This window comes from Henckelia pumila, chromosome 3, assembly GCF_033568475.1.
Source record: "Henckelia pumila isolate YLH828 chromosome 3, ASM3356847v2, whole genome shotgun sequence".
Classification (NCBI taxonomy): Eukaryota; Viridiplantae; Streptophyta; class Magnoliopsida; order Lamiales; family Gesneriaceae; genus Henckelia; species Henckelia pumila.
In genome coordinates this window covers 147428610-147454510 of record NC_133122.1, presented here as the reverse complement: position 1 = coordinate 147454510, position 25901 = coordinate 147428610, and the positions used below count along the sequence as shown (strand labels likewise).

Sequence of the window (25901 nt, the reverse complement as noted above, 5' to 3'; positions counted from 1 at the left end):
AAGACTCACTTAAACATGTACCCTCTGCATAAATATCATGCATTAATAATACTTGTATTTTTTGCGCTTGGCTTACCAAAGATTTGGAGTCTATCATTTTGAAGTCCAGAAAACGTCCAACAATGAACTTTTTCAATATGACATCCTCCACCCTGTATTTCTTCTCAAGTGCTTCCCAAAGTTCTTTGGCCTTCTTACTTGATATACATGGTGTACAGTGCATTGTCTAGTCATTCAATACGTAGTTTTTGCATAGTAAATCACTTTGATTTCATGCATCAACCACGGCCCTCCTGCGAGGATCGACTTCATTCTCCGGAATGCTGGGGGGATTTTCCTTGAGGAACCTTGCCAAACTCAATGTTTTGACATTTTCTATTGTCAAAGTTTGAAATATGTGTCATTGAACTTTTCTGGTTTTTCCCCATGCGTCGCGGGAACATTGGTTATTGATGTGATAGTCATCTTCAACATTGGTTCTTCTAAATCTTGTTGGTATGGATGTGGTGTTGGTATGGATGTGGCGTAATTATAAAGATATTAAAAGTTCAAAAGTACTTCCTAGAATTAATCTCAAACACTATCTTTGTACAGAATGTTATATATATTTATCTTTTTACATGTTATGCAACACATTGCATTATTACATGTTTTTCGATCACAAGATCTATTTTTCCTAAAATGTTTTTTCTCTTTTTTCAGTTCTATTCTTGCAAATAATCCCGAGTTTATATATCTATACAATATAGTAATGCATGAACTCATTAGAATAACCATCTCGGTCAAATTAATGTATGGACAAAAATGCCCCTTATTACTACTTATAACTACTCACTTTCAACTTACTTTTTCAATTTAAAATATAAAAAATGCTTATTATTTTTTGATGTAGCATAAACTATTTATGTAAGCGAATTTTCTGGTGCATGGATTACTAGCATCCTAGTCTTTGTAAGAATAGATCTGTACAAATTTTATTTTTTTAAAAAATAAATAAATCACATTTCACCTTTGCAAATGATGCAATATTACATAACGTCAAGGTGTAGGTTATTCTTGCGTATCGTCCATTTTTTCAGAAAGCTTCAATGATACGGTCACAGGTTCAATTTTTTGTCTTTAAATCAAACTTTCTCAATCCAAATTCGATTTTTCTCTGCGTGTTAGGAATTTGGTGTTTTCGGCCTCTTGGGTGTTCAAGGTTTGCTATTGAAATATATATATATATGATGATTCATTCAATATTGGAAAAATATTACATCTGTTTGTGGTTTCTGCCGCTTGGGTGGTCCAAGTCTTAGATTTGGGAGTTCAATGTTTGCTAGTGAATCGATCTCAAATGCCACTAGAAATATAATTAATCTTTTTTGTCTATAATTATGTACACTGAGAATGCATAAGAACCAATGTCGTGACATGTTTCGATTTGTCTTAAAGGTTCAAAAATACCGGTTTGTGGACCATTTTGAGCGGAAGGATGTGCTACGTACCAAAGATTTGAAATTGTAGTTGTGAAGAATTTGAGGTTCGGGGGAATCATGATACTCCGGAAAAACTCGCATTATTGAAAATATTTTTTGCAATATTTTGCAACAAGTGGCCTTTATAGTTTGATATTGCCTTTTCAAGTCTCCACTTTTTTCTTCTTTTTTTTTAGTTGGAGGAGAAGATTGTTACAATTAGGTCTCGAAGTTTTCACATTTATATAACGTCTTGTTTGCAATATCATTCGATGTGGCATAGCATCTTTTAAATTTGTAACTTTACAAAGGCTTAACTGGAATGGCACGTCATGCATGTGCTAGCACATCAATTATTCAGCTGCAATCCCGCGATCAAATTCTAGTTTTGTATTTCTATTCCATTTGCCATGACTTGACCTGTGCGCGACATATATGCATGTTCAGTGAAACCGTTTTTCACAAAAGAAGTTCGTTTCACTATTGTTTCCAGGTCACTTTTGAGATGGCAGATTTTGAGGATACGGGGGCTATTGTTTGTGACAATGGAACTGGAATGATCAAGGTATGTTTAGCATTGACGCCTTAAACTTATTGTTTGATGGCGGCAATGCTGAAATTTGCATAAATTGGTACGTGCAGTACCAATATGAAGTTAAAAAAGGTGGGAGACAGATCTATAACCATCATAGAAAGTTGTTGTTTAATTTGTGTTCCCAACTTTCAGGCCGGATTTGCTGGGGATGATTCTCCAAGGGCAATTTTCCCTAGCATAGTGGGACATCCTCTTAACATTGCAGAGAAGTTTGCCAATTTCCGCCGACAAGATGCATATGTAGGTGATGAGGCTGCATCATTGAGAGGTATCATATCACTGAAGTATCCATTGGAGCATGGAATTGTCAACAATTGGGATGCCATGGAAAAGATATGGCACCATACATTCTATGATGAACTTCATGTGGCTCCTGAGGAGCACCCAATTCTCTTGACAGAAGCTCCTTTTAATCCCAAGAATAATCGTGAAAAAATGACTCAAATCATGTTTGAGACCTTCAACACCCCTGCTATGTGTGTCGCCATTCCGGGTGTTCTCTCCCTTTATGCCAGTGGTCGTAAGACTGGTGGGAAAAATGTTAATCCATTTTTAAAGGATAAATGGTATCTATTCTATTATTTACATATACAATATTGAAACGCCTTCCCTTTGTTCACAGGTATTGTTCTTGACTCTGGGCATAGTCTCAGCCACATAGTCCCCATCTGTGATGGTTATCCTCTCCACGATGCGATCTCGTGTCTTGATCTCGGTGGGCGTGATATCACTGTAAACCTCATGAGGATATTCAACCCTCCTACCTCCTTTACTATGCAAACTGATATTATGGCCCACGTGAAAGAGAAGTTAGCATATATTGCTCTCGATTATGAACAAGAGCTAGAAATGTCAAAGACCAGTTCTTTTGTGGAGACGAACTATGAAACGCCTGATGGACGAATGATTACTGTTGGTTCTGAAAGATTCCGCAGCCCTGAGATTCTTTTTCAGCCGTCAATGATTGGGATGAAAGATGCTAGAATTCATGAAAGCACCTATAGTTCTATCATGAAGTGTGATGAAGATATTAGGAAAGATTTGTATGGTAACATTGTCCTCAGTGGTGGCTCGACCATGTTCCCAGGTATCGCGGAAAGGATGAGCAAGGAGATTACGGCACTTGCTCCGAGCAGCATGAATGTTAATGTTGTGGCTCCACCTGAGAGGAAGTATAGTGTATGGATTGGAGGTTCCATTCTGGCCTCTCTCAGCACATTCCAGCAGGTAAATTTAACACTTATATAGGAAAGGTTTCTACGGTTTATTTTTCGCTTTCTGTGATTACTTTGTTTCCAAGGACAAAAAGATTGGTAACAGGAACAAATGTATGGGAGGCTGTGCGACCGAAAACTCTAACTAGCGACGTAGCTGCAACTTAGATTTTTAAGTCGAACAATAACCTTAAGTATCACGGTTCGATCGTTTTTCTAGCACTTACATTCGTTGCACCACAGCAATTCCTTTTGCAATAATTGCACTTCTTGCAATTCATGGGTATCAAATACATGGTCTTGGAACAAAAACTATAGCTACTTATTAGCGAATGGTAACAATGCAACTTAAATCTTTAAAACTAAAAAACTGTGTACATGTCGCGTTTCTATAGGGGCCATTCTTGCACTCCTGTTTAATTAATTAACTTGTATCGATTCTTTTGTTTTTATTTATGCTTGGTGCTTTGAAATGCTTGATTTTTCTTGTTTTGATGATTGCAGATGTGGATAACCAAGGCAGAGTATAACGAGTATGGGCCTTCGATTGTTCATAAAAAATGTTTTCCAAAAAACTCACAGGACAAACATGATTAATGAAGACAACATTTATTCGAATCACATGCTGCTTCTTGTTCGCTTTTCCTTGTTCGTTCTTCCCGGTCTTCAATTTTATACATTTGAATATTGGGAATGGCAAAAATATTATCTTAGCTTAACTATTCGGCTCCCTCTGATTTTGTTGAATAGTTGTGTATTTCAATTATGAGCAAGTATTTTGTGTGTATTCGTAAGACAAGTTAACCCATAATTAAAGCGAAAAGTAACATATATTATATGAGTTTTTTATACTAAAATTTATGTGAATTATTTATCTCCTATGAAAATTCAATAGACATACCAGTACCCTTGATTTGTTTTTATAAAATTTGCACACTTAGTCCAAAGACAAACACATGGTCAAATTATAGTTGTCATTCTACTAAATTACTCTCAATTCTTATTATAAAACTTCAAAACATTAAAACTAAAATATAGATGCTTATGTAAGATTAAAACTGTATATATGTCTTGTTTAGATTAAAAATAATTATAAAAAACATCGTTATGTTTGATGAATATCTTTATTTTTTTCTCTTAAATTTAATAATAGGTTTTATGTAAGATTATTTTTTTAAAATTTAAAGTATCGTAAAAATGAAAAACGAGAGGATTACCATCGACTTGATAATTAATCGTTTTTACATATTTATTTGAAACATTTTATTCATCCACTTGATAATTAATTTTTTAAAAGTTATTTTTTTCCTTTTGAAATAAAAAATATATATATCAAATTCAATTAATATTATTATTAGTAATAACATAACGAGTAACACTCCTGTGAGACGGTCTCATCCGTGAGACGGGTTAATTCTACCCATATTTATAATAACAAGTAATATTTTTGGCATAAAATGTAATACTTTTTAATGGATAACCTATTTAAGAGACTCGTCTCAAAAAAAAATGACTCTTGAGACCGTCTCATAGGAGTTTTTGTCATAACAAATTAATTAAAAAATAATAATATTGAAAATAAAAAAATTAATAACATGAAAAAATTAATAGTAATAAAATGAAATGTTTAATAAATATTTTATAATTAGATTTTTGTGAAGAAAAATGTTGTATTATGATTATATGATATATATGGGTGATGTATTTGAATAAATCTAAAGATTATAATGATAATTTAGGGGTATTTTTACACCATATGCAAATATCCATGAGAAGGATAAAACATGAAAATTTTATAAAAATTTAAGAATTTGTATGTCTATTAAATTTTCATAGTGGAGAAGTATGTATTTTCAATATTTCACATGAGTGTTTAGTGCAAAAAATACTTTATTTTATATTGAATTTTTTGCACCAAATACCCCTATGCAATATTTAAAATACACTTCTCTCCTATAAAAATTTAATAGGCATACCCACCCTTAACCTTTTATAAAATTTGCACACTTGCCAACAAAACAAACAATGGTCAAATTAGTTGTCATTTTACTAAATTAACCTTGTCTAGATTAAAAATTCGGTAATTTATAATTCAGTCCCCAAACCTAAACCTAAATCAGTTATCAGTCCCTGTCAAAAAAAACTTTGTTTAAACTCCCTGAGCCTATATGTTTTGTTTCGGATGAAATTCGGTATAAAACATGAAAAATATGGTACAAGTACATGATATTTGAGTATCAATTGTTTCAAATCTGGTACTAATTTATGATTTTTGAGTACTCAAATATGTAAGCAAATATTGATATAATGACACATTTGTTTTCTTTAGATGACAATCGGTACAAAATATTAGAAATACGGTACTAATATATGAGATTTTGAGCATCAAATGTGTTAGATCTGGTACAAATATATGATTTTCGAGTACTACAAAAAATATTGATATTAATAACATATTTATCTTATTTAGATGAAAATCGGTACAAAAAATTGAAAATATGTTACACATATATGATATTTGAGTACCCAATGTGTTAGATCTGGTACAAATATATGATTTTTGAGTACTCAAATATATGTTGCAAGTTCACATTAATAAAGATGTTTAGATTTTATACTCAAAATCTTATTTTTTGTACTCGATCTTGAACAATTAGTGGTCAAATATCATGTACGTGTGCCATATTTTCAATGTTTTGTACTCAATTTTATTCGAGAAAAATTATTGGGCTCAGGGAGTGCAAACAACTTTTTCCTGACAAGGGACTGATTCTTAATTTGACTTTTGATTTAGTGACTGAACACCAATTCACCCTTAAGAATTATTTTAAAAAAATATTATTGTTTTTTATGAATATCTTTCTTTTTTTTTCTCCTAAATTTAATATTGGGTTTTATGTAATATTTTTTTATAAATTAATTTATCATAAAAATGTAGAACAAGAGGATTATCATCATTTGACAAATAATATCATTTTTTAAATATTTATTTGAATATTTACTTCATCCACTTGATAAATAAGTTATTTTAGATATCTTTTCCTTCTTGAAATAAAAAATGATATCAAAACAAATTAATAATATTATTAGTAATAAAAAATTAATTAAGAAAAATAGTATTGAAAATATAAAATTTAATAATATTAAAAAATTGAAAACAATAATAAAGGTGCAAATTGCTCAAAAATCTCCAATGCAAACATGTTTTGCTCTGCACTCCCTAGCCATTTTTTTGTACCACATTTTTTGTTAATTTGTACCACATCTTGTATGGTTTTGTACCATATCTTGTATTGTTTTGTACCACATTTTATGACTAGGGACCCCAAAACAAAACATGTTTGCATTTGGGGATTGTTGAGCAAATTGCCCATAATAAAGTGATAATTTTTAATAAATATTTTATCATTGGATTTTTGTGAAGAAAAATTGTTGTATTATGATATAAGTGTTGTATTTTAACAAATCCAAAAATTATTATAATCATATAGGGGGATTTTTGTGCCAAATATTTTATATTATCAAGAAAATGCATACCCAATGCAGGAAAGACGCATGTCAACCAAATCACAATTATCAGAAAGGTAAAACATGCATTTTTATAAAAAGTTAAAAGTGGATATGCCTATTAAATTTTCACATAGGAGAAGCGTCATATTTTTAATATTTTGCAGAGGTGTTTGATTCAAAATAATCATTTTATATAAGAAGTAACATTTTTTATGAATTGAGTTGAGTCGGAGATTCGTCTGATAAAATTGATATATGAGATAGTCTCATACTTTTGTGTCATTTTATGATTGTGTTAAAATACCTTGCAGACTTCAAAGCTTGAGCTAAATTTAATATTACTATTTACATTTTGAATATATTTACGTCAGTAATCTGTAGTAGACGGTCTTACGGATATTTATTTGTGAGATGAGTCCATAAATAGAGTGAAAAATAATATTTTTTCTATAATAAATAATATTTTTTTTGAGGTGAGATAGTTACTAAATGGGTAGGTTGTTTCTGAGATGGGTCCATAAATAAAATGAAAACTAATATTTTGCCATAAAAAATAATATTTTTGATAGAATTGATCGAATAATAGATAATTGTCTCACAAAATTAACCTATGAATCTCACAATAGTATAAATAATTGTCGGATTATATATGCTAGAAATTATTTTTTCTGAAAAAATTAAAAGAAATTATTTATAAGTTTATATTTTTTAAAAATACTAGTTCATGCACGTGTGTAATACATGTACAGATGTACAATATCAATGCTTCTATGCACATGATGCATACATAAATATCAAATAAATCAATTACTTTTACTCATACTAACTTTTTTTTTTTTTTTTAAACTCACATAATATTATATCAAAAGTTTTTGATTGATGGAGATTCATATGAATGATTTGAACAATGAACCAATTATAATATATAAAATGACGATAGATATATTAAAATTTTAAAAGTATACTCTAAAATATTATAATTAAATTACACGAGAGTAGCATAATATTGGGGATATCTTAATCAATCGACTTTTTGTCAATTAATTTTTACAAGTTTATAAACTCCAAAAACAGCTTTATAAGGTTATAAGCTCAATCAGACACCCTCTAAAATTAGTTCTCTTAAACATAAATTCTTTGTTACATTCATGAAACAACACGAACGCTCGTTAGGCCAACTTTGCCTTTTGGGTGCCCTAGTGTTGCCCATGCTACCTGAATTTCCAAAAAATTACTCTTAAGGCGTAGGTTTTCCTCAGGTGCTTTCGTTTCGACTTTTTCTTGTATTCTATGTTTAAATTTCATCCATTAATTAAGATCATGTTTAGATACAGAAACTGTAACTTTAAAAATAAATAAATAAATAAGTCCTGTTTTTAAAGTGTTTTTATTAACAAAAGAAGAAACGGTTTTGACGTTCAATAAATATTGAAAAGTGCTTTGTTTTTATTTTAAAATATAATTAGAATCAAAAAACCAGAATCTATAAATTCTATCTTCTGAAAAAATATTTTTTTAAGTGTTTATTTAAAAAAAAATTGCGTTAAGGTGCAAAAGTGAGAGTAGTACTAAGATTGATGACCTCTTGCGAAGCTCTATTTCGTCAAGCTGTTGACGGTGCGCTACTTGATCTCGTTGGTTAGATGGTACATTAAAAAAGGACACCAGATCTTAATAGGTAATACTGTCTCTGTTGAGGACAGGGCCGTTGGTAGAGAAAAGGATAAAATTGATCTCGAAGGGATATGAAACAACACCAGCAATAAAACATGCTCTCCTTGGACTCATGGACTTAACAGCTCGACTCATCTGCGATGCCACAAGTATAAGGAATAAAGTTGCACCTTGGCTAACACTTATAGGTTTATAGTTTTTGGTAAATCGGCAAGCGCTTGACCCAACAACTGGTATTAAAGAGAGGTCATGGGTTTGTGTCTTCCAAGAAGCATATAAGTATACTTCTTTGGGAGGAGGAATTTTTGGGTTAAACGTGCATGAGTGAGAATAGAAATAGCTAGTATGGGTGACCTCCTTAGAAGTTTTAGTGTGTCAAGCTACTGCCTGGTGAAGTCATGCACTACTTGATCTGGTTGGTTAAATGGACCGTAAAAGAGGGACATCAGATGATGTTGCGATGCTTGATCTGGTTGGCTAGATAAGCCGTAAAAGATGGACACCAGATCTTAACGGGTAATACTGTCTCTGCTGGGGACAGGACCTAACCGATGATATATTTCAATCCACCTCTATAACACTTCTCATCAAATTTCCCACCAAGCCACATTTCGATCCTAACTGTCGAATCTATCATTGAAATAAAGATACCTCAATGTACGCTGTAATTTTAAAAAATAAAAACATAAATTTTGAGAAAAAAGAATAACAGAATCAACGAACCAACCGATCATATCCAAAACATAAAAGTTGGTGAAAAAAATTCCAAGGAAAACTTACCATATGAAGTTACGAAATACAAATCTTGAAGATGAGCAATCAATTGACCATGGGAGGTGTCCGATTGAAATTTCAGCAACAATAAGTTCATATGTTTAGGGTTTGGCTGAGAGAAAGGGACGAAAAAATGAAAGATATCAGTGATGGCTGAGAGAAAGGGAAGAAAAATGAATGATATCGGTGACAGATATCTTATTATTTATGTAGGGGCAATTTTGGCATTTTGATTTTTTATTTGACTAAAAATTGTGTTGGGGTGCGTGTGCTACCTATCCAAAAACATAGAGGGTTTTTAACTCAAAAAAATTGCACAAAAAATTATCAGCGAACCCAATTTAAGGGTGATATATACAATTTTTTCAAAAAAAAAAAAAAAATCACCCAATCTCCCCTACTGAATGCACTCCCATAAATCTCTGGATTAAATCTTCGCATGATTCGATATAAAAGAATTACTGGTCAAATATTATATTTAGACTAAATTAAAAAGAAAATAAAATAAAAAAATCCCTGAGCGGTGGATGGCTGCCCGCCTTTTTTTTGAATACTGACAAGCATTTAGCAAAACTTCAGAGTTACAATCACAGGTTCAATTTTTTGCCTTCAAAGTTCAAATCATGTGGCCTTTTTTTTTTTTTTTTTTTTTTTTTGAATTTTTGCGATGATGAGTGGTTCGGTGCTAATTAATCACTGAAGGTCAGACGTGACTCGGGCCATGCATATTGGTCGAATTTTTATCTTTCATGTATTTGCAGGTATATGGGATCTAAAGGGCCCTTGTGAAATTATACCTTTCCTTGAAATCTCTACAATTTACTTGTTGAAATATATATATGTATATGATGGATGATTAATTCAATATGGGAAAAAGATTACATGGTCTTAGATTTTGAGTGTTTGGGTGTTCAATGTTTGCTAGTGAATCGGTCTCAAAGGATGTGCTGGGTACCAAAGATTTGAAATTGTATTTGCGAGGAAGCGATGGACCAATTTCTTGCCATGTTGCGTATTTCATTGAAGGTCATTTGTCATAGTTGTGATGTTCGGTTCTTTAAATTATCCGTATATATATGCATCAGTCCTAGTTGAATTTTCTTGATTCCAAAGGCTTTAAATTCAGAGAATCAATCTTGAGACTTGGGGGAATTATGAAATTCACTATTTTTTCAGGTCACGTTTTAGATGGCAGGGAGGCCTCTTATTTGTGACAATGGATCTGGAATGGTCAAGGTACGTTTAGCATCCAATACCTTAAACCTATTATCTGTTGGTGGCAATGCTAAAATTTGCATAAATTGGTATGTGGTTCCATTCTGAAGCTAAAAAACGGTGGTAGGCAGATCTATAACCATTTTACAAACTTATCGTTTACTTGGCGCTCCTGACTTTCAGGCTGGATTTGCTAGTGATGATGCTCCAAGAGCAGTTTTCCCTAGCATAGTGGGACACCCTCGTCACACTGGAGTGATGATCACTCACATGTACCGCAAAGATGTGTATGTAGGTTATGAGGCTCAAGCACGGAGAGGTATCTTAAGTCATAAGTATCCAATTGAGAATGGAATTGTCAACAATTGGGATGATATGGAAAAGATATGGCACCATACATTCTATGATGAACTTCATGTGGCTCCTGAGGAGCACCCAATTCTCTTGACAGAAGCTCCTTTTAATCCGGAGAACAATCGTGAAAAAATGACTCAAATCATGTTTGAGACCTTCAACACCCCTGCTATGTATGCCGCCATTCAGGGTGTTCTCTCCCTTTATACCAGTGGTTGTACCACCGGTAGGAAAAACGTTCATCCATTTTTTAAGGGACAAATTAATAGGACCTATTCTATTATTTACATATATATACCGAAACGTCTTCACTTTATTCACAGGTATTGTTCTCGAGTCTGGGGATAGTTTCAGCTACACAGTCCCTATCTACGAAGGTTATGCACTCCCCCATGCAATTTTGTGTCTTAATCTCGCTGGACGTGATTTCACTCACTACCTCGCAAAGATACATTGTCAAAGAGGCTACCATTTCAACGTTGTTATGGATTATGAGACTATGAAGGACATAAAAGAGAAGCTAACATATATTGCTCTCGATTATGAACAAGAACTAGAAAGGGCCGAGACCAGTTCTTCTGTGAAGAAGAACTATGAGCTGCCTGGCGGACAGGTGATTACTATTGGTGATGAAAGATTCCGCGGCCCTGAGATTCTTTTTCAGCCATTAATGACTGAGATGGAAGCTGCTGGTGCTGGAATTCATGAAATCACCTATGGTTCTATCATGAAGTGCGACGCTGACATCAGGAAGGATCTGTATGGTAACATTGTCCTCAGTGGTGGTTCCACCATGTTCCCAGGTATCGCGGAGAGGATGAGCAAGGAGATTACGGCACTAGCTCCCAGCAGCATGAATGTTAAGGTTGTGGCTCCACCTGAGAGGAAGTATGGTGCATGGATTGGAGGTTCCATTCTGGCCTCTCTCAGCACATTTCAGCAGGTAAATTTAACAATTTTATAGTGCATACTGATTAATTTGAAATGTTTCAAATGCTTGATTCTTCTTGTTTTCCTGATTTCAGATGTGGATAACCAAGGCAGAGTATGATGAGTCCGGGCCTTCGATTGTTCATAAAAAATGCTCAATTTCAAAGAACTTGCAGGAAAATCAATGATAGAAGCTATTTATTCGAATCACATGCTGCTTCTCATTTGCCTTTTCCTTGTTCTTTCCTCCCAGTCTTTTGTTTTGAACATATGAAAGATTTGGAATTGAAAAAATATCATCTGATCCAAAATTTTCATCTTCTCCCTCCCTATGATTGATATCATTTTGTAGAATAGACGTGTGTTTCAAATATTCTTATGATTTCGAGTTTTTGAATGAAGGGGCATATGTCACCTCTTATCCGACAACAAATTTGCTTCATGTTTCATTGTTTTAGATCATCTGACCCTATATAATGTAACCTTGCCGTCCTAGCATTTGGATATGGATGTGTTTGGAAATGATCCAATATGAGTACCAATTTTCTCATTTTTTTAAGCCTTTCATAGATTTTATTTATGTGATCTATTTATTATTGTGTATTGTTTTTTTTTCTTATCTATATTATCTATATCATTCTTCATCATCAACGTCGTGATATTATGAAGTATGAGGATGTTAGATTAGCTGTTTTCGTATAACATTTTTAAGTACCGAAAATATCAAGTTTTTATTTAATAAAAAAATCGTAAATATCTATTTAAATAAATGTAATAATTATCTATATCTAAAATATCTTATCGTACTTTCACAATTTTTTTGGTTTATGCTGGTTGGATCGAATCTATGCTGCCACCACAAGAAGGCAGATGTGAGGATGCCTTGAATTATTCTAAAAACTTAATAATAATTTCATTCCACAACTCCACAAGCTCACAAAAAGATTTATCGTAAATGTAAAATACCATGCTTATTTAAAATCTTACGTTAAATTTTCGAATATATTTATGTTGCCTATCAGTGACTGGATATTAAAACATATATGTTGAGTAACCAATCTGTATTAGAGCATTTTTGTCGAATATAGCTACATTTTATTACAGAAGGAAAAGTGATCATCATTTATCATTGTCCAGTTTCGAGCACATTATTCTATCACATTTTCTGGACTCTACTAAATGTTGGGTTGGACAATTTTCCCAAATCTCCTCAGATTAAAGAGCGAGTCTATGTTATATCGTGCTGCAAAACAAAAAGTACTGATGAAACTCACTTTTTTGTTTTGAAGCGAAATGTTCGTGCGAACATCGTCTTATAGTATAAGCATATATAGATTCATCCCATTGGAAAAAAATAATAATAAATAAATAAAAATTATAATGTTTTCTCCAACCTTTACTCTAAAAAGAATAACTTTTGATGTTCTGCACATATTTAATTCTTGATGTACACTTGGAAGACACATGATAAAAGATGAGGTGTTCCCCAATCAAAACTGATTCAAACCTCTGATTAAAAAAAAAATTGATTTGGACCCGTTGGACATATGATGTCCAAATTTGACCGTCTTAGCAAATTATTAATTAAGACGGCATGCAATTAGGACGGCCTTCACTAGAAACACATCTCTACGAGTGTTGCATGACTCTATAAATAACGAGCTTTATTTGCTTAGCAGAAATATCACTCAAAATCTCAGATTACATTCTACTTCTGCTATCAACTTTATTGTATCAAGATTAACATGGCAAAGCTCATTATCTTGTTGAGCCTCGTGAGCCTGTCTTTTGGCCTCCTTGCGTTCGCATTTGAGCCGAGTCCGTTGCAAGATTTCTGTGTTGCTGATCCCAGTAGCTCAGGTGGTTAACACTCCTTCACATATATACCATCTTGTGGTTATTTATTGATTAGCATAAATTTCATGGTTAACTAGTTATAATTATAACTTTCACTGGTTGTGTGATTGCAGCTAAAGTGAATGGATTGGCCTGCAAGAGTCCTGCATTGGTTCAAGCCAGTGACTTCTCCTTCAGTGGACTGCACTTGGCAGGCAACACATCAAATCCCAATGGCTCCAAGGTTACCCCAGTGAATGTAGCTCAAGTACCAGGCCTCAACACTCTTGGAATCTCGCTGGTTCGCATCGATTACGCACCATGGGGCATCAACCCTCCACATACTCACCCTAGAGCCACTGAAATCTTGACAGTCATCGAGGGTTCCCTCCAAGTCGGGTTCGTAACCTCGAACCCTGGTAATAGTCTGATCACAAAAACCCTTCAGAAAGGCGATGTTTTCGTGTTCCCGGTGGGACTCGTCCACTTCCAGCGCAACGTTGGAACTGGAAATGCTGTTGCAATTGCTGGATTGAGTAGCCAGAATCCAGGAGTCATTACAATCGCGAATGCGGTTTTCGGATCGAATCCTGATTTTAGCAGTGACATTCTTGCCAAGGCATTCCAAGTGGATAAGAGTGTTGTGGATCAGCTCCAAGCTAAGTTCTAGAACTGCAACATATATGATGAGATACCAGTGACCTTTAAAATCATTCATTGCATGCTTTGTAATCTGTGTTTGTGTTGCTTCCTATGTATCCTCTTGATTGCGGGGGTGTCTTTATTTATATTGTTTTCATTGTATGTTTTCTGCATTTCATCATATAATAGTAAATTAAATTCCATTGTCATCGACTTTTACTTGCAAACTTGAGATTACTGTCCCAGTGATTGCTACATTAACTAGCTAAACAGTAAAATTAACCAACTGGAAAATGTTGCAACAAACACATATCCATGCAAAGAGAAATAACGGTACATGATTTGACATATTTAGTATGATCAAAATAGTTTTTGGAAGAAAAAGGAAAAAAAAAATACATGAGACAGGACAAAAATCTCATGTCAACTACAGAAAGATTAGCAATGTGGATCAATCAAGCTGATCTGATATTAGTATACACCGCAACCTCCTGATTGGATCAAATTGAGCTGCTAAACTGCTTTTAACCTGAGGAATGAAGAATTTTTGCAATGCAAACTGCAACCCTAATCCCATCATTTGGCCTTTCAAAAAACAAAAAAACAAGAAAGAAAAAAACCCATATATTTTAGGTAACAGCCGAGGACTGAGTATTCTAGAGGAGATTCAGTCAATATCAATGGACAACTAAACAAGTTGTCTCGAATAAGGTAACTACTGATGATACTTAAACAAGTTTGAATAATACCTTCTATTTATGCACCAAGTTGAGTGCCAAAACTGAGAGCATGGCATTCAAGATTCCTCAAATTCAACTGCGAAAAGGGGGAAATAAACTTGTGCATCAAGAGAGACCGTGTCAAATCAAAAGTTAGGCTGAAGTATGAGTAGACAAGGCTGCAGGCAAAAAATCATCATAATTTATAAGCTTCACAAGATTCTAACCACCAAACTTGAAATAAATTTGATGCTAAGTGGTCCTTTTTTCCCTGGTTATGCTGAGTATGATTGCTAATTCCCTCATGGTTTTTCTTACACTGCTGTTATTTGATGATTTTATGCGGTCTTCTGTATAAATTGAATGCCATGACAAGAAGATATCAATATTGTAAAAGTGGAGATTGTATATCTCGGCAACCAAATTTCTTGGTCCTCGGATGTGAATAAATAGGTCACTCGGTCGGTTGCAGGACCCATCAAAAAATAATTCGGAAAGAATTGTGCTAGTTCCCAAAGAGTTGGAAAACTGAATTTTATCATGAAGATCTTGGGATGATATTCAATTTTTAAATTTTAACTTTAAACCACCACAGCATAAAAGTGCATAAAAGAAATCTTACCACCACAGCAACTCCTGTTTCAGCAAATCTAGGAATGCAAATGAGTCTAACCACTTGCCCCTCTGATCCTGCAATTTAATGCTACCAGTTAATTTCTGTGTGATAGGTAAAACCTAGCTACATTCTAAATGCCAGAGTATATAATATGCATCCATACCCTTGATCAAGCTTGTTTGATATTTATCCTGATTGCCCACAAAGTAAACATGAGGGCATGTCTCAATGAAAAATGGATCTCTATCAGTAAAGGGATAGCAACCTGCAAAGTTTGAGAGGATGAATGATTTTTATCAAACGATTTTAAAATAAGAACTTCTGACACAAATAATCAATCGTTTGAACTTTGTTTGATTTTAAGTGCTGTGAGAAGATGTGCAATTTTGCTGCATCAGTACCTAATATATAGCTCATACTTGAGTTTTAACGACCACAAACAAGAGTTGCAAACACCATATAACGAAAAAAATTGTCAACTTTTAACCACACATCCAAATTCACAAAGCAGCAAAAAGATCACCAGGAATCAAGATCACAAAAGAAAAAAAAAAAAAAAGAAGCAGGTCTAACCAAGAGTGTTCGGGGCTGTTGGTGCTAGGTGCCTCCATCTCAATGTTCTTTCCACAAATTCAAGTCTATCTTTTGCATCTGAATACTTCTCTAGATCATCAATATTCTGACCTGATGTTCCAAGACACCTGAAGAAAATATGAAAATAAAAGATGTTAACCCAAATCCAACATATATTGGTTTAAACTTTAGATAATACACCTTACCTCACATTGTCTATCTCAAAGGAATGAGGGTTAGTGCACGATCTGAAAGTGTTAAAAGCTGATGATCCAGGAAAAAGGCATCTATGCAAAGGCTTACATATACAACAGGGAGAAAGATTGAAGTTAAAAACAATATAGTCAACATAAATGCAGCATATAATCCTGGATGGGATCAGAGTAACAAAAACCTGTTGCGGCAAAGAAAAATTTGCAGGGTCATTGGTTCCAGGCATTATATCTAATGGTACACTGGCAGTGATCTGCACGTTGTTTCAAACATGCATCATAGTTCGTCATCCAATTTGTGTGGCAGCATAATCGCGATAAATTACCTGAGTTAAAAAGATATCAAGCTCTTTTATTGGCTCAGCTAGTCTAGATTGCTCCTTTGAACCCAAATTCTGCAATGCTCAAGTGAAGACATCACAAAAACTAACATACACAAACATGATTAGATGCTCAATACAAACCAGATTTCATTCAATTTTATTGCTATCTATAATCTATCAGTAAAGTGTCTTTGGTAATCACACGGCATGGCATGACATATCAGGGAGTCAGAATTGTTTGGTATCCGGCAGTTGCCATTCTTTTTGCCATACTCAGAATTGGCTGGAGTTTTTGGAAACAGTTGGCTTTAAATATCTACATCTGCAGATATTGTGCTTCGATAACGATCCATTTTCTCATAAAAAGTTTATGATGGCTAATCAATTTCACCATTTTCAAGATTTAGAAAGATTATATATATCAAAACAGAATACGACAAGGTCGAAGAAGAAGTAAGAAGTCATGGTATAATAATAATTATTATGGGAACAATGGTATTACCTGACCATTAAGAAGTCCGCGTGGATATTCAACGGAATTCCCCGCTATGACTACCTGAACAATTTTAGCCGCAATGCCTTGTTCCTGACACATTGTACATTTATGCAAGATCAGATGGACCATCCTTCGCAAAGTAATAGCATGACAATCAAGCAAAATAGCATATGAAGATTGTCTGAACCTTGTCATCTCCTAGATGTCCAGTTATATGGTCCACCAATAGCTGAGAATGGAGAGGATTAGAAACGGTGCTCCCGACACTCAACCCCGATACAAAAACAACATATTTATCGTCACCTGTTTCAGATGGAATCCAAACAAATAAATAGCACACAGTCCAGAGATCATCGAGCTACTCATGTATTTAAACGAATTCCGGTGATTCTAACCATGTTAAACCATAATGATGACTGAGAAAAATCTCTTGAAGTTTAGATGTTGTTTTAGTTAGTTCTCATTCATGTAGATCGGTATCTCTTATCAAGGTACAAAGATATAAGTTCTTGAATGGGGCAATGACATTCCAAGATGGTCACCCTGATGATGCAGGCTAATAGACATCATGTTTTTACATTAATGTATAAAGATGGCAAACATAAAAATCAGTATGAAGTTGTAGAGATTATTTGGGAGTCTGTGGCATCTGATGTCATAAACACATGTTTTATTGAAACTATGAGTTGAATTCAAACAACCGCTCATTTTGCGCTCATATGTTAAAATCCATATAGTGATTTCCTCTACTAACATAATATCGTTCATAAGCATCACTAAAGTAAGGCCTTCTTCCAAAAATTTTCAACCCCAATCCTTGCATTTGTAAGCACTTGATTCCTTCATCTAGTCTACTATCCATCAATGATATTCATTCAAATGCAATAAAAGCATGGCTTAGACCAGACTGGAAAAACATAGGAAGTTAACTGTGCTTCTACCAGAACCAAGTGTGGGTGCTATCTGGTGAGGAAGCCCGGCTTCTAAGACATCTTCAACCAAAAAATCACCAGCACCGGTTTCTTTTCCATGTAAGGCAACAACTATACCTACAGATTAAATAAGTCAAGCAGAATTACAGATTGCAAGCACAAAGGCAATGAATTATTATGTAAAGATCTAGAACTGTGAAACTTGTCATAAATTCTTCATGAATAATTTTTATAACAAGTCAAACATTTGAATTCATTTGAGGAGGCACCAATTGCGGAAATTGAGAAAACCCCCAGATAAAGATTTTTTTGGAGCCAATTTCAGTAGATCATAATTGACTCAAACAGAATGAAATAATGTGAAGTGTGCAAACTTGCGACCTATTATCAGGTGGCCAATTCCAAAAACTAGTGCCAAGCTCCACACATACCTGTAACATATATAGAAGGCACAAGAAGAGTGCCACGAAGTTTGACTCTTCCGCTCTCATCTTCCAAAACTAGAAAATCGTCGGAGTGCATAAAATTATGGGGTTTTACAAGCGGGGTTACAGACCTCTGTGTACCATATATTAGGAATGAAAAGATTCAGGATAAAGAAGTTTTTAAATTTGTCCAAGTGTAAAAACATTAAACAGTGAAGCAACCACAGCCTCAGCACCTCCTTAGAGTACTCATCAAGAATTGAAGGTTTAAGTTTCATATCCTTGTAAAGTGTTCCAACAATAATACATTCCTTTCCTTCTTCCAATCCTAGCACGGTACAAACTGCAGCAAACATGGAAGGACAATGTGAAGCTAACCATGAAGATTGGTTTATGCAGGAAACCACCTACCGTAAACTTATTAGACCATACAAGTTACAAAACCATATAAGATTTCCATAAAATTCTATGACAAAATATCTACACACGAAGACATGGGAGCGAGAGCAAATAGACACAGAAAGATGTCCAAGTTAAAACTTAAGAATGCTCATCTCATTCCTCACTCCCACACTCTCTGTTCTATTTGTTACACTAATCTGTGTCAATAGTTCCATTCATCAAGTCCTTTAATAAGTTATACCATTTTGAAAACATTTTACTGCGGGCCTCAGTGCCTATACAACTGTGATCATAGTTTTAATGACCATAAACCAGAGACATTATCACCATACAACCAAAAAAATATGGTCAGTTTAACCAGACATTCATATTCTACAAATAGGGCGAAAGGCCACCAGGGCTCAACTAAGGTTCATTTTCTTTCTGTCCGTGTTACTTTTTGGGTAAATAGCCGAAATCTCCAGGTTCAATAGGATTTTCAAATAAGGTGGCAAAATCAAGGAGCAAATATTTTCTGCTTTGTCAACTAGTTCAAGTCATGGAATATGGTTGAAATAGAACATTTCAAACACAAAGTGAATAGCAGAGACTGTTGATCGAGTTTTCCATCTGCTCCCTTTTTTGTTCAATTTCTCTGTGAGTTACTCGTGTGGTTATTACACAAGTAATTATGCATAAGACCACTAAACTCAAGAAATGCTCCTTTAAAACAATTTCTCCAGTTTCATAAGCTATAACAGTAGTAAAAATAACAAAATCAAAAAGAAAGAAACTAGCACGAGTTAAGGTGATTGAAGACAAGAGCTGGAAGTAAAGTCGGAAGCTTTGCACAAAAATCTGCAAGGGATCTACATTGAATTGAAAAGAAAAGCGACAATACCAGGCAGATGGGGCTTCCAGGTGGGGAGAAGTGAGTAAAGAAGGGTTCTCATGAGATGTAATCTTGCAAAATATATTTGACTGTACTGCTGCCCTTTGTACATTTCCTTCTGTATCTTAAAGGTCTCATCCTACGATCAAGTAAAGAAAAAACACGTTGAATTGAGCAAGCACTACGAAACAAACATAGACTTTTTGAAGGAAAAAAAAAACAGGAAATTTGTAAATGCAAGGAAGAAACAGTTTGAAAATCGGGGTCGTTACCAAGGATTTATAAAGAGATTGCTTTCTGAGGAGGACGCCGTTGTCTGAATCGACCTCCATGGGCGCAGCTTCCATGGCGGGAAAAGGGTCTTCTAATCCTCGCGGGTTCCAGGACTCTACATAAGTAAGCAACCCCCGACTTCTCTTGTATAAGGTACAATACATTTTTTCTCTCTCTAACGCCTATTATTTTATGCCTGACATAAAGTACTCTACCCGGATGATCAATCATTGGATTATCAAAACATATCACAATTTTTATAAAAATATTTAACGTGATCTAATGATATTGAAATTGGGGAAAAAACACTTCCGATATAGCACAAACTAACCCATCTAATACGAAAGATATAATATGTCCAATAGTTTTGAGTTATTCCCCTTCCTGTGTAAAACTGATTTAATAACCTGTAAATTATACTATTATTATGTCTACTCGATCAACTTAAATCATGTTGAGTGCGTTATTTCCGATTTTCTTGATATATCCATAAGTTTATTTAATTCCTAAAGTTTTTAAAATTGATCCGAAATAGTTCTCAGATTTGAACATGTCGGTAAAATTAAAACCCTAGGAACTTTATTTTCATTTCATCATTCGATTTTATTCCAAAATTCCTCCACAAATCGAACTAGTTGTCAAGAAACATTGCCTGAAAATTGGTGTGTGGGCGTCGGAAATCTTTCACAACTCAGAATAAATAATGGTATTTTTTTGGGTTGTTTTCTCAAATTGAACTTTCCTACCGACGACTTTGGCCATCCCAATTTGGCAAAAGAATTCATGGTTGTTGGATTGTATAAATTTTGGGACGTCCTCTGTCGTATAATTCTATGCATCAATATATGAAAAAGATTTGTATATGATTGAAGTCGTCAGTGTCACTGCATTTTATTGAAACAGTGGAAGCAAAAAGACATTGCGATCAAAAAGTATGGAAAAACAGAGCTAAAGTGTAAAATAATATCAAAATATGAAAAGAGATTAAAATATCACTGTTTAGGATTGAGGAAGTCACTGCGTTTATTGAAACAATTTTTCCCTTTTTTGTTTCTTGTAACATGAAACCAAAAACCAAAAAAAATAATGTTAGAACCAACAGAAACGGGCTCTGACAAGAATCAAAATAGCAATGGATTGGGGAATTTTTAATCTGATTCTTGTTCGAGGAAGTAAAAGTTACTATATAGAAGCTATATACGAGTGGTTCCTATGACTTATTTATGTAACAACTAGACACTACATTTTATTACAGAACAATTCATTCTTGCATAGGGTGGTCATCTTTTTGCAAGTTGGCTGTTGAGGAACTCCAGCACTGAAAGACGCTGCGTGCAAGAAAGGTCTAGATCAAATACAAGATTTAAAAAACAAACAAACAAACAAAAAAGTGATGATAAGCTGATCCATTTAACGTAGATTTAGAAGGAAAATTATGGAAAATTCATACCCGTTGTTCAAGACCAACTTCCTCAGCTCTTATTGTTAGAGATTCCAACAATTTAATGCCCTCCTGAAAGCCAGCGATAGCTGTGTCTTCGTTAGCCAGGTTTCTATCAACATCAGCCACTTTTGCCAGCGATGTAGCTACATCTATAACCTGAGTTTATGATTAAAAATAAAACACAATTAGAAGAAAAACATCAGTGTAGAAGGGACAAATACTATGATCATGTTCTAAGCTTATAATAAACCCATCACCAAAGAAAAATATTGTTGATCAGAGTCACGTTTAGAGGATTTGGAAACAAGCAGCACTTATGTTTTATCAATTGCTCACCAGCGATGAAACGTTTGAATGGTACTCGATTGCATTACGGCGAACTTCCAAAGCCTTAAAATAATAGGATCTTGCAGCCTGCAAGTCCCCTTCATAGTACTTTAGGTCCCCAATTTTATTGAGAGAAACAGAATGTGTATGTGTTATCTGCACAGGTCCAAACACAAGTTGTATCAAGCTGGATTTGCAGAAAAATGGTAGTTCAGAGGCGTAATAGAAATTCATACCTCCAAATCATCCTTCGATACTTTTGCAAGGAAGCTGACACTCTCCTCAAAGTATGATATTGCAGCACTAGCATCTCCAGTTGCTCGACTGCAACAACCAGTGTTATTTTTGGTTCAAAAAGCAATGCCCTATCATATATCCTAAATTTTAACTACTAAAAACACAAAATTTCTAAATTCAGACAAAGATGATGGGCATACCAGCAATCACCGAGCATACCTAAAACCGCACCCAACTGAGAGCATAACTCAGGAGTGTTTCCAATCCTTTCCAATTGTTCTCTAACATCTTCCACACATATGCTAAGCCTTGATTTTGCACTTCCTATGTTATTAGCACGAAGTGCCTACAAGAAAAAAATATCAATAAATATAGAAATCAGAACATATTAGCTAATTTGGTGTGATGTTATAAAAGAATAGGGCGAGAACAACAAAATTAAATGTAGTCAACATGCATTCCCTATTTTTTATACAGCAAATGTACTCCATGTCCTTAATGTTGTACAGATCAATAAAAGAAACGTGAACAGATAAAGTAATCAAATTACATCAGCTAATCTGGTGTGGTTTCATAACAGAACAGTTACCTGCAATTCTAAGATCACTTGTGGCATCAACAATAGGCAAATGACAGAAATTTAAAAAATTTACCCTCATGGCCTGCTGCACCAAGAAAGCACCTCTCTCAAGGGACACATCCTCATATATCACATTTTTCTTTTCGCCTTCCTTTTCTTCCTTGTCAGTCTCAACTTGAGACCTTTTGATCCTTGCATGACCATCAATAAAGCGATCGACTACAGCTTGAAGATTAGGATCATCTTCAATCTTCACAATGTCAGCACCACATAAAAGACAATCCTTGAAGCGTGATACACAAGCTCTAATTTCATGAAAAGAATTCATCAAGAACATTCATATAGAAAGCACACGAGGAAACTAATTGATGAACAAAATTTCAGTGCATTTCTCTTACTTGCAATATACATGGGAACAAGGCACACACTTGCTACATTCAAAAAGAAGTGCTTGGCATATCATGCAGCTGAGAGGGCCTAACTTAAATGTCTGAGAATCGTATCCATAGGGGCACTTGGGAGTAATTGCTGAATCTTTCTGAGGTGTGGCATCATTGGTTGACTGCTGTTTATGTTGGTTTTCACCAGGTTTTTTAATAGATGCATCATCAGGTCGAGAAGCTTTAATAAAAGGGCAGACAGGTTTCATCTTGGTTCACACCTGCAATAGGAAGATGACCGGTTCCGAAATTCATGTAAAATTTACAAATGACAAACCTTGAAAATGAGAGAGCCTCCCCCTCCCCGCAAACAAAGGAATCCACAGAAAAAACACCACACCGTAGTTTAAATATTTTAGCATAGAGAATCAAATTACGGCAATTTTTAGAAGTAATCAGAAATCGGTATTTTGATAATCTACCCACTTGAGTTCACAACACTAGTTAGCATATTTATACAGTTTAAAAAAACAAAACAAAAAAAAGCAAAACGTAACATAACAGCAAAACAGATAAACTAACGGTGAAATGAAAGAAGACTTAGCAGTGCCCGGCACTTACAAGGAACCTTACTCACTGTTTGTGTCCAACATTCTTAAAAATGTAATCCTTGTTACATTTACTAGATAGAGTAGTACAGTTGATTGAATTGATCATGTGATACAACGTAATAACACCCAGTTACAAAAACTAGACGAGAAACGCAAATACAACTCACTAATTTCTAAAAGTGAAAAACCAAACATCTGACATACATCATCTAAATAAAACAAGGCAGAATCTACCTTGCACACAACTTCTCCACTATAATTACAACCACTTTTGAACCAAAAACAACCAACAGATTCTGTCAACGTACATTTGCTGCAAAATTTCAACACACTAGCAAAACAAGTTTCTTTATTGAATAAAAGAAACGTCATAATATCATAAATTTAAGCATTTCTAGATAACAAAATACTGAAAATAACAAAAGGGAACACAGATACATGAACAGCACAAATACTCGATCAAAAAAATCATAAAGACCCGAAATCCAAGGGGAAGATACGATGATGAACCTAAATCAAACAAGAAATGGTCTTTGTAAATCTACCTCTTGCAATTCCCGAGTGCCCTGCAATTTCTAATCTAACCAAAATGCAAAGATGAATTGCGTGAACCACAAACACAGCCACGGAGAACGAGAAAGCACGGTGGAATGAACAGAAGAAATCGGGAGAGGACCTCGATTTTAGTTCTATCTTTATTTTTCCATTATAGAAACTAAATAAATAAATTCTGATATGGTAAAATAATAATTTTATTTCTCTATGGATAATAATATATGTATAAATAAAATCTCATCCACCACCAATTTGGGCTTTCTGTTTATAGGCCTAAATATCTTAACTGGGCACATACTATATCGACCGTGGGCCAAAACCCATGTTATTAATACTTAAAAATCATCCATCTTGATTCAAAAATAATAATAATCATCCATCTAATATTTCAAAAATAAAAACAAAAAAATTATCCATCCAGTTTAGCTATGTTTTTCTAGTTTAGTCACTCAATTTACTTGTATGCTAATTTGGTCTATCATTGTTTGATTCATGGGATGTGGGGATAATTATTTGTAGAATTTGAGCATATCGTTTGATGGAATATATATATATATATTCACTATTTTTACTATTTTATAATAGTTAAGGATATTAAAAAAAAAAAACTGTTTTTGATATGTTTTGGACACACCAAATTTTTTTTCCCCAATTTGCCCTTCTCTTCTGCAAATTTTTTCAATTGAGAATTTATTGTGTACGGTTTGGAAAACTTCTATATTTGAAAATTTTTGAAAAAAAACCGTTATAGAACTATGTATTCTCATCTTTACACGTATTAAATAAATAAATTAATATCGATTTATTCATTAATTATACACACGCAATGTGTGTGCGTCGGTAACTATCATATATAATCATTTACTATCGTATCATTCGCGCACACCAAACAGCGCTCAAGAATGTTAAGTTGTCTCCTTCATGTCCCGTTTAAGCTTCCCGTCTATACTTAGGTAGTGTTTAGGAAAGATTCTAGAAAGTACTTCTCAGCTTTTTCTTAACAAAATTTCAAAATTTTGTGAAAGAAAAGTTGAAAAGTGCTTCCTAAAAACTCTCTCAAACACCACTTTAATGGATCAAAAGAATGACTCATCATGAGAGACATGTTTTCAGATAGCCCAAATTAGAAAAAGGATAATCCATAACATCCTTGTATTTTAGTCATCTTCCCAGTTCAGTCCCTCGGTTTACTTATGTGCTAAATTCAGTCCCTCAAGTTTATTCCATCTGCTGAATATTGACAAAAAAGTTCTTGATGTGATAGAGATAATTTTACATATTTGAGGGTAGGGATGTAAATGAACCAAGCCGCTCGTGAGATATTCGAAGCTCGATTCGATAAAAGCTCGTTTAATGAGGCTCGTTAAGATAAACAAACAAAGCTCGAGCTTTACGATATTCGGCTCGTTAGCTCGTGAACATGTTCGTTAGTAGGCTAGTGAGTCAACTTTTAGATGAAAAAAATAATCATTTTGATATTTAATTTATAGATTTCAATTTCACTTATAGAAAATATATAAAAATCTATTATTATAATAAAATTACAAATTTTAATAAGAATATTATATTTTTCTCTAAATGTAAATGTAGTTTTTTAATAAATTTAATGAATATTTAAATTTATAATTTATATTTATTAAGATTATTTAGGCTCGATAAAAGCTAGAATAAACTCGTGAGCCACAAATATATTTGTTAAATAAAGCTCGAGCTTGACTCGA

The 25901-nt window shown here is 34.0% G+C and overlaps 5 protein-coding genes across 7 annotated transcripts; 3 read left to right on the top strand and 2 right to left on the bottom strand.

Moving 5' to 3' along the window:
• The first annotated feature begins 969 nt into the window (after positions 1 to 969).
• LOC140887203 (actin-97-like) lies at positions 970 to 3919 on the top strand. Of its 2 annotated transcripts, none has more exons than XM_073294297.1 (5): positions 970 to 1103; positions 1954 to 2025; positions 2188 to 2323; positions 2678 to 3282; positions 3774 to 3919. In XM_073294297.1, exons 1-5 carry the CDS (start codon positions 1089 to 1091, stop codon positions 3864 to 3866), a joined length of 921 nt encoding a protein of 306 aa, XP_073150398.1. In that variant the 5' UTR covers positions 970 to 1088; the 3' UTR covers positions 3867 to 3919. The 2 variants fall into 2 exon arrangements, with proteins under 2 accessions (XP_073150398.1, XP_073150397.1); XM_073294296.1 differs by having other exon boundaries at positions 2188 to 2584.
• Positions 3920 to 9921: 6002 nt separating this feature from the next.
• Positions 9922 to 11925, top strand: LOC140887363 (actin-11-like). The gene is made up of 6 exons (XM_073294577.1): positions 9922 to 9988; positions 10153 to 10253; positions 10404 to 10463; positions 10626 to 11022; positions 11120 to 11739; positions 11822 to 11925. Exons 3-6 carry the CDS (start codon positions 10416 to 10418, stop codon positions 11912 to 11914), a joined length of 1158 nt encoding a protein of 385 aa, XP_073150678.1. The 5' UTR covers positions 9922 to 9988; positions 10153 to 10253; positions 10404 to 10415; the 3' UTR covers positions 11915 to 11925.
• A 1540-nt stretch (positions 11926 to 13465) lies between these two features.
• Positions 13466 to 14232, top strand: LOC140893573 (putative germin-like protein 2-1). 2 transcript variants are annotated; one of them, XM_073302655.1, is made up of 2 exons: positions 13466 to 13586; positions 13697 to 14232. In XM_073302655.1, the coding sequence occupies exons 1-2, from the start codon at positions 13472 to 13474 to the stop codon at positions 14230 to 14232; spliced, it is 651 nt and encodes a 216-aa protein (XP_073158756.1). In that variant the 5' UTR covers positions 13466 to 13471. The 2 variants fall into 2 exon arrangements, with proteins under 2 accessions (XP_073158756.1, XP_073158757.1); XM_073302656.1 differs by having other exon boundaries at positions 13466 to 13589.
• Positions 14233 to 14498: 266 nt separating this feature from the next.
• LOC140893572 (DNA polymerase delta small subunit) lies at positions 14499 to 20177 on the bottom strand. The gene is made up of 15 exons (XM_073302654.1): positions 20046 to 20177; positions 19783 to 19912; positions 18737 to 18843; positions 18507 to 18633; positions 18085 to 18192; positions 17331 to 17446; positions 17150 to 17233; positions 16651 to 16719; positions 16507 to 16578; positions 16319 to 16410; positions 16113 to 16240; positions 15703 to 15804; positions 15546 to 15613; positions 14954 to 15020; positions 14499 to 14789 (listed from the first exon to the last, which is right to left on the bottom strand). The coding sequence occupies exons 1-14, from the start codon at positions 20118 to 20120 to the stop codon at positions 14961 to 14963; spliced, it is 1338 nt and encodes a 445-aa protein (XP_073158755.1). The 5' UTR covers positions 20121 to 20177; the 3' UTR covers positions 14499 to 14789; positions 14954 to 14960.
• An 843-nt stretch (positions 20178 to 21020) lies between these two features.
• Positions 21021 to 24342, bottom strand: LOC140891916 (protein NCA1). The gene is made up of 8 exons (XM_073300608.1): positions 24171 to 24342; positions 23033 to 23295; positions 22708 to 22939; positions 22255 to 22400; positions 22054 to 22141; positions 21827 to 21973; positions 21497 to 21646; positions 21021 to 21374 (listed from the first exon to the last, which is right to left on the bottom strand). Exons 2-8 carry the CDS (start codon positions 23281 to 23283, stop codon positions 21327 to 21329), a joined length of 1062 nt encoding a protein of 353 aa, XP_073156709.1. The 5' UTR covers positions 23284 to 23295; positions 24171 to 24342; the 3' UTR covers positions 21021 to 21326.
• Between the last annotated feature and the right edge of the window lie 1559 nt (positions 24343 to 25901).

Excerpts from the sequence above, each read along its gene's own strand:
- LOC140887203 (XM_073294296.1), top strand. Across the intron at positions 2,026-2,187 it reads ATGGAACTGGAATGATCAAG|GCCGGATTTGCTGGGGATGA; the intron begins GTATGTTTAGCA and ends CCCAACTTTCAG. Across the intron at positions 3,283-3,773 it reads CTCTCAGCACATTCCAGCAG|ATGTGGATAACCAAGGCAGA; the intron begins GTAAATTTAACA and ends TGATGATTGCAG.
- LOC140887363 (XM_073294577.1), top strand. The coding sequence starts at position 10,416 with ATGGCAGGGAGGCCTCTTATTTGTGACAATGGATCTGGAATGGTCAAG. Across the intron at positions 10,464-10,625 it reads ATGGATCTGGAATGGTCAAG|GCTGGATTTGCTAGTGATGA; the intron begins GTACGTTTAGCA and ends CCTGACTTTCAG. Across the intron at positions 11,023-11,119 it reads TACCAGTGGTTGTACCACCG|GTATTGTTCTCGAGTCTGGG; the intron begins GTAGGAAAAACG and ends CTTTATTCACAG.
- LOC140893573 (XM_073302656.1), top strand. The coding sequence starts at position 13,472 with ATGGCAAAGCTCATTATCTTGTTGAGCCTCGTGAGCCTGTCTTTTGGC. Across the intron at positions 13,590-13,696 it reads TGATCCCAGTAGCTCAGGTG|CTAAAGTGAATGGATTGGCC; the intron begins GTTAACACTCCT and ends GTGTGATTGCAG.
- LOC140893572 (XM_073302654.1), bottom strand. The coding sequence starts at position 20,120 with ATGGAAGCTGCGCCCATGGAGGTCGATTCAGACAACGGCGTCCTCCTC. Across the intron at positions 17,447-18,084 it reads AGCACCCACACTTGGTTCTG|GTGACGATAAATATGTTGTT; the intron begins GTAGAAGCACAG and ends CATCTGAAACAG. Across the intron at positions 16,411-16,506 it reads ATTTTTCTTTGCCGCAACAG|CCTTTGCATAGATGCCTTTT; the intron begins GTTTTTGTTACT and ends TGTATATGTAAG.
- LOC140891916 (XM_073300608.1), bottom strand. The coding sequence starts at position 23,283 with ATGAAACCTGTCTGCCCTTTTATTAAAGCTTCTCGACCTGATGATGCA. Across the intron at positions 22,401-22,707 it reads TGGTGCAGCAGGCCATGAGG|GCACTTCGTGCTAATAACAT; the intron begins GTAAATTTTTTA and ends TTTTTCTTGTAG. Across the intron at positions 21,647-21,826 it reads ATTCAAACGTTTCATCGCTG|GTTATAGATGTAGCTACATC; the intron begins GTGAGCAATTGA and ends TCATAAACTCAG.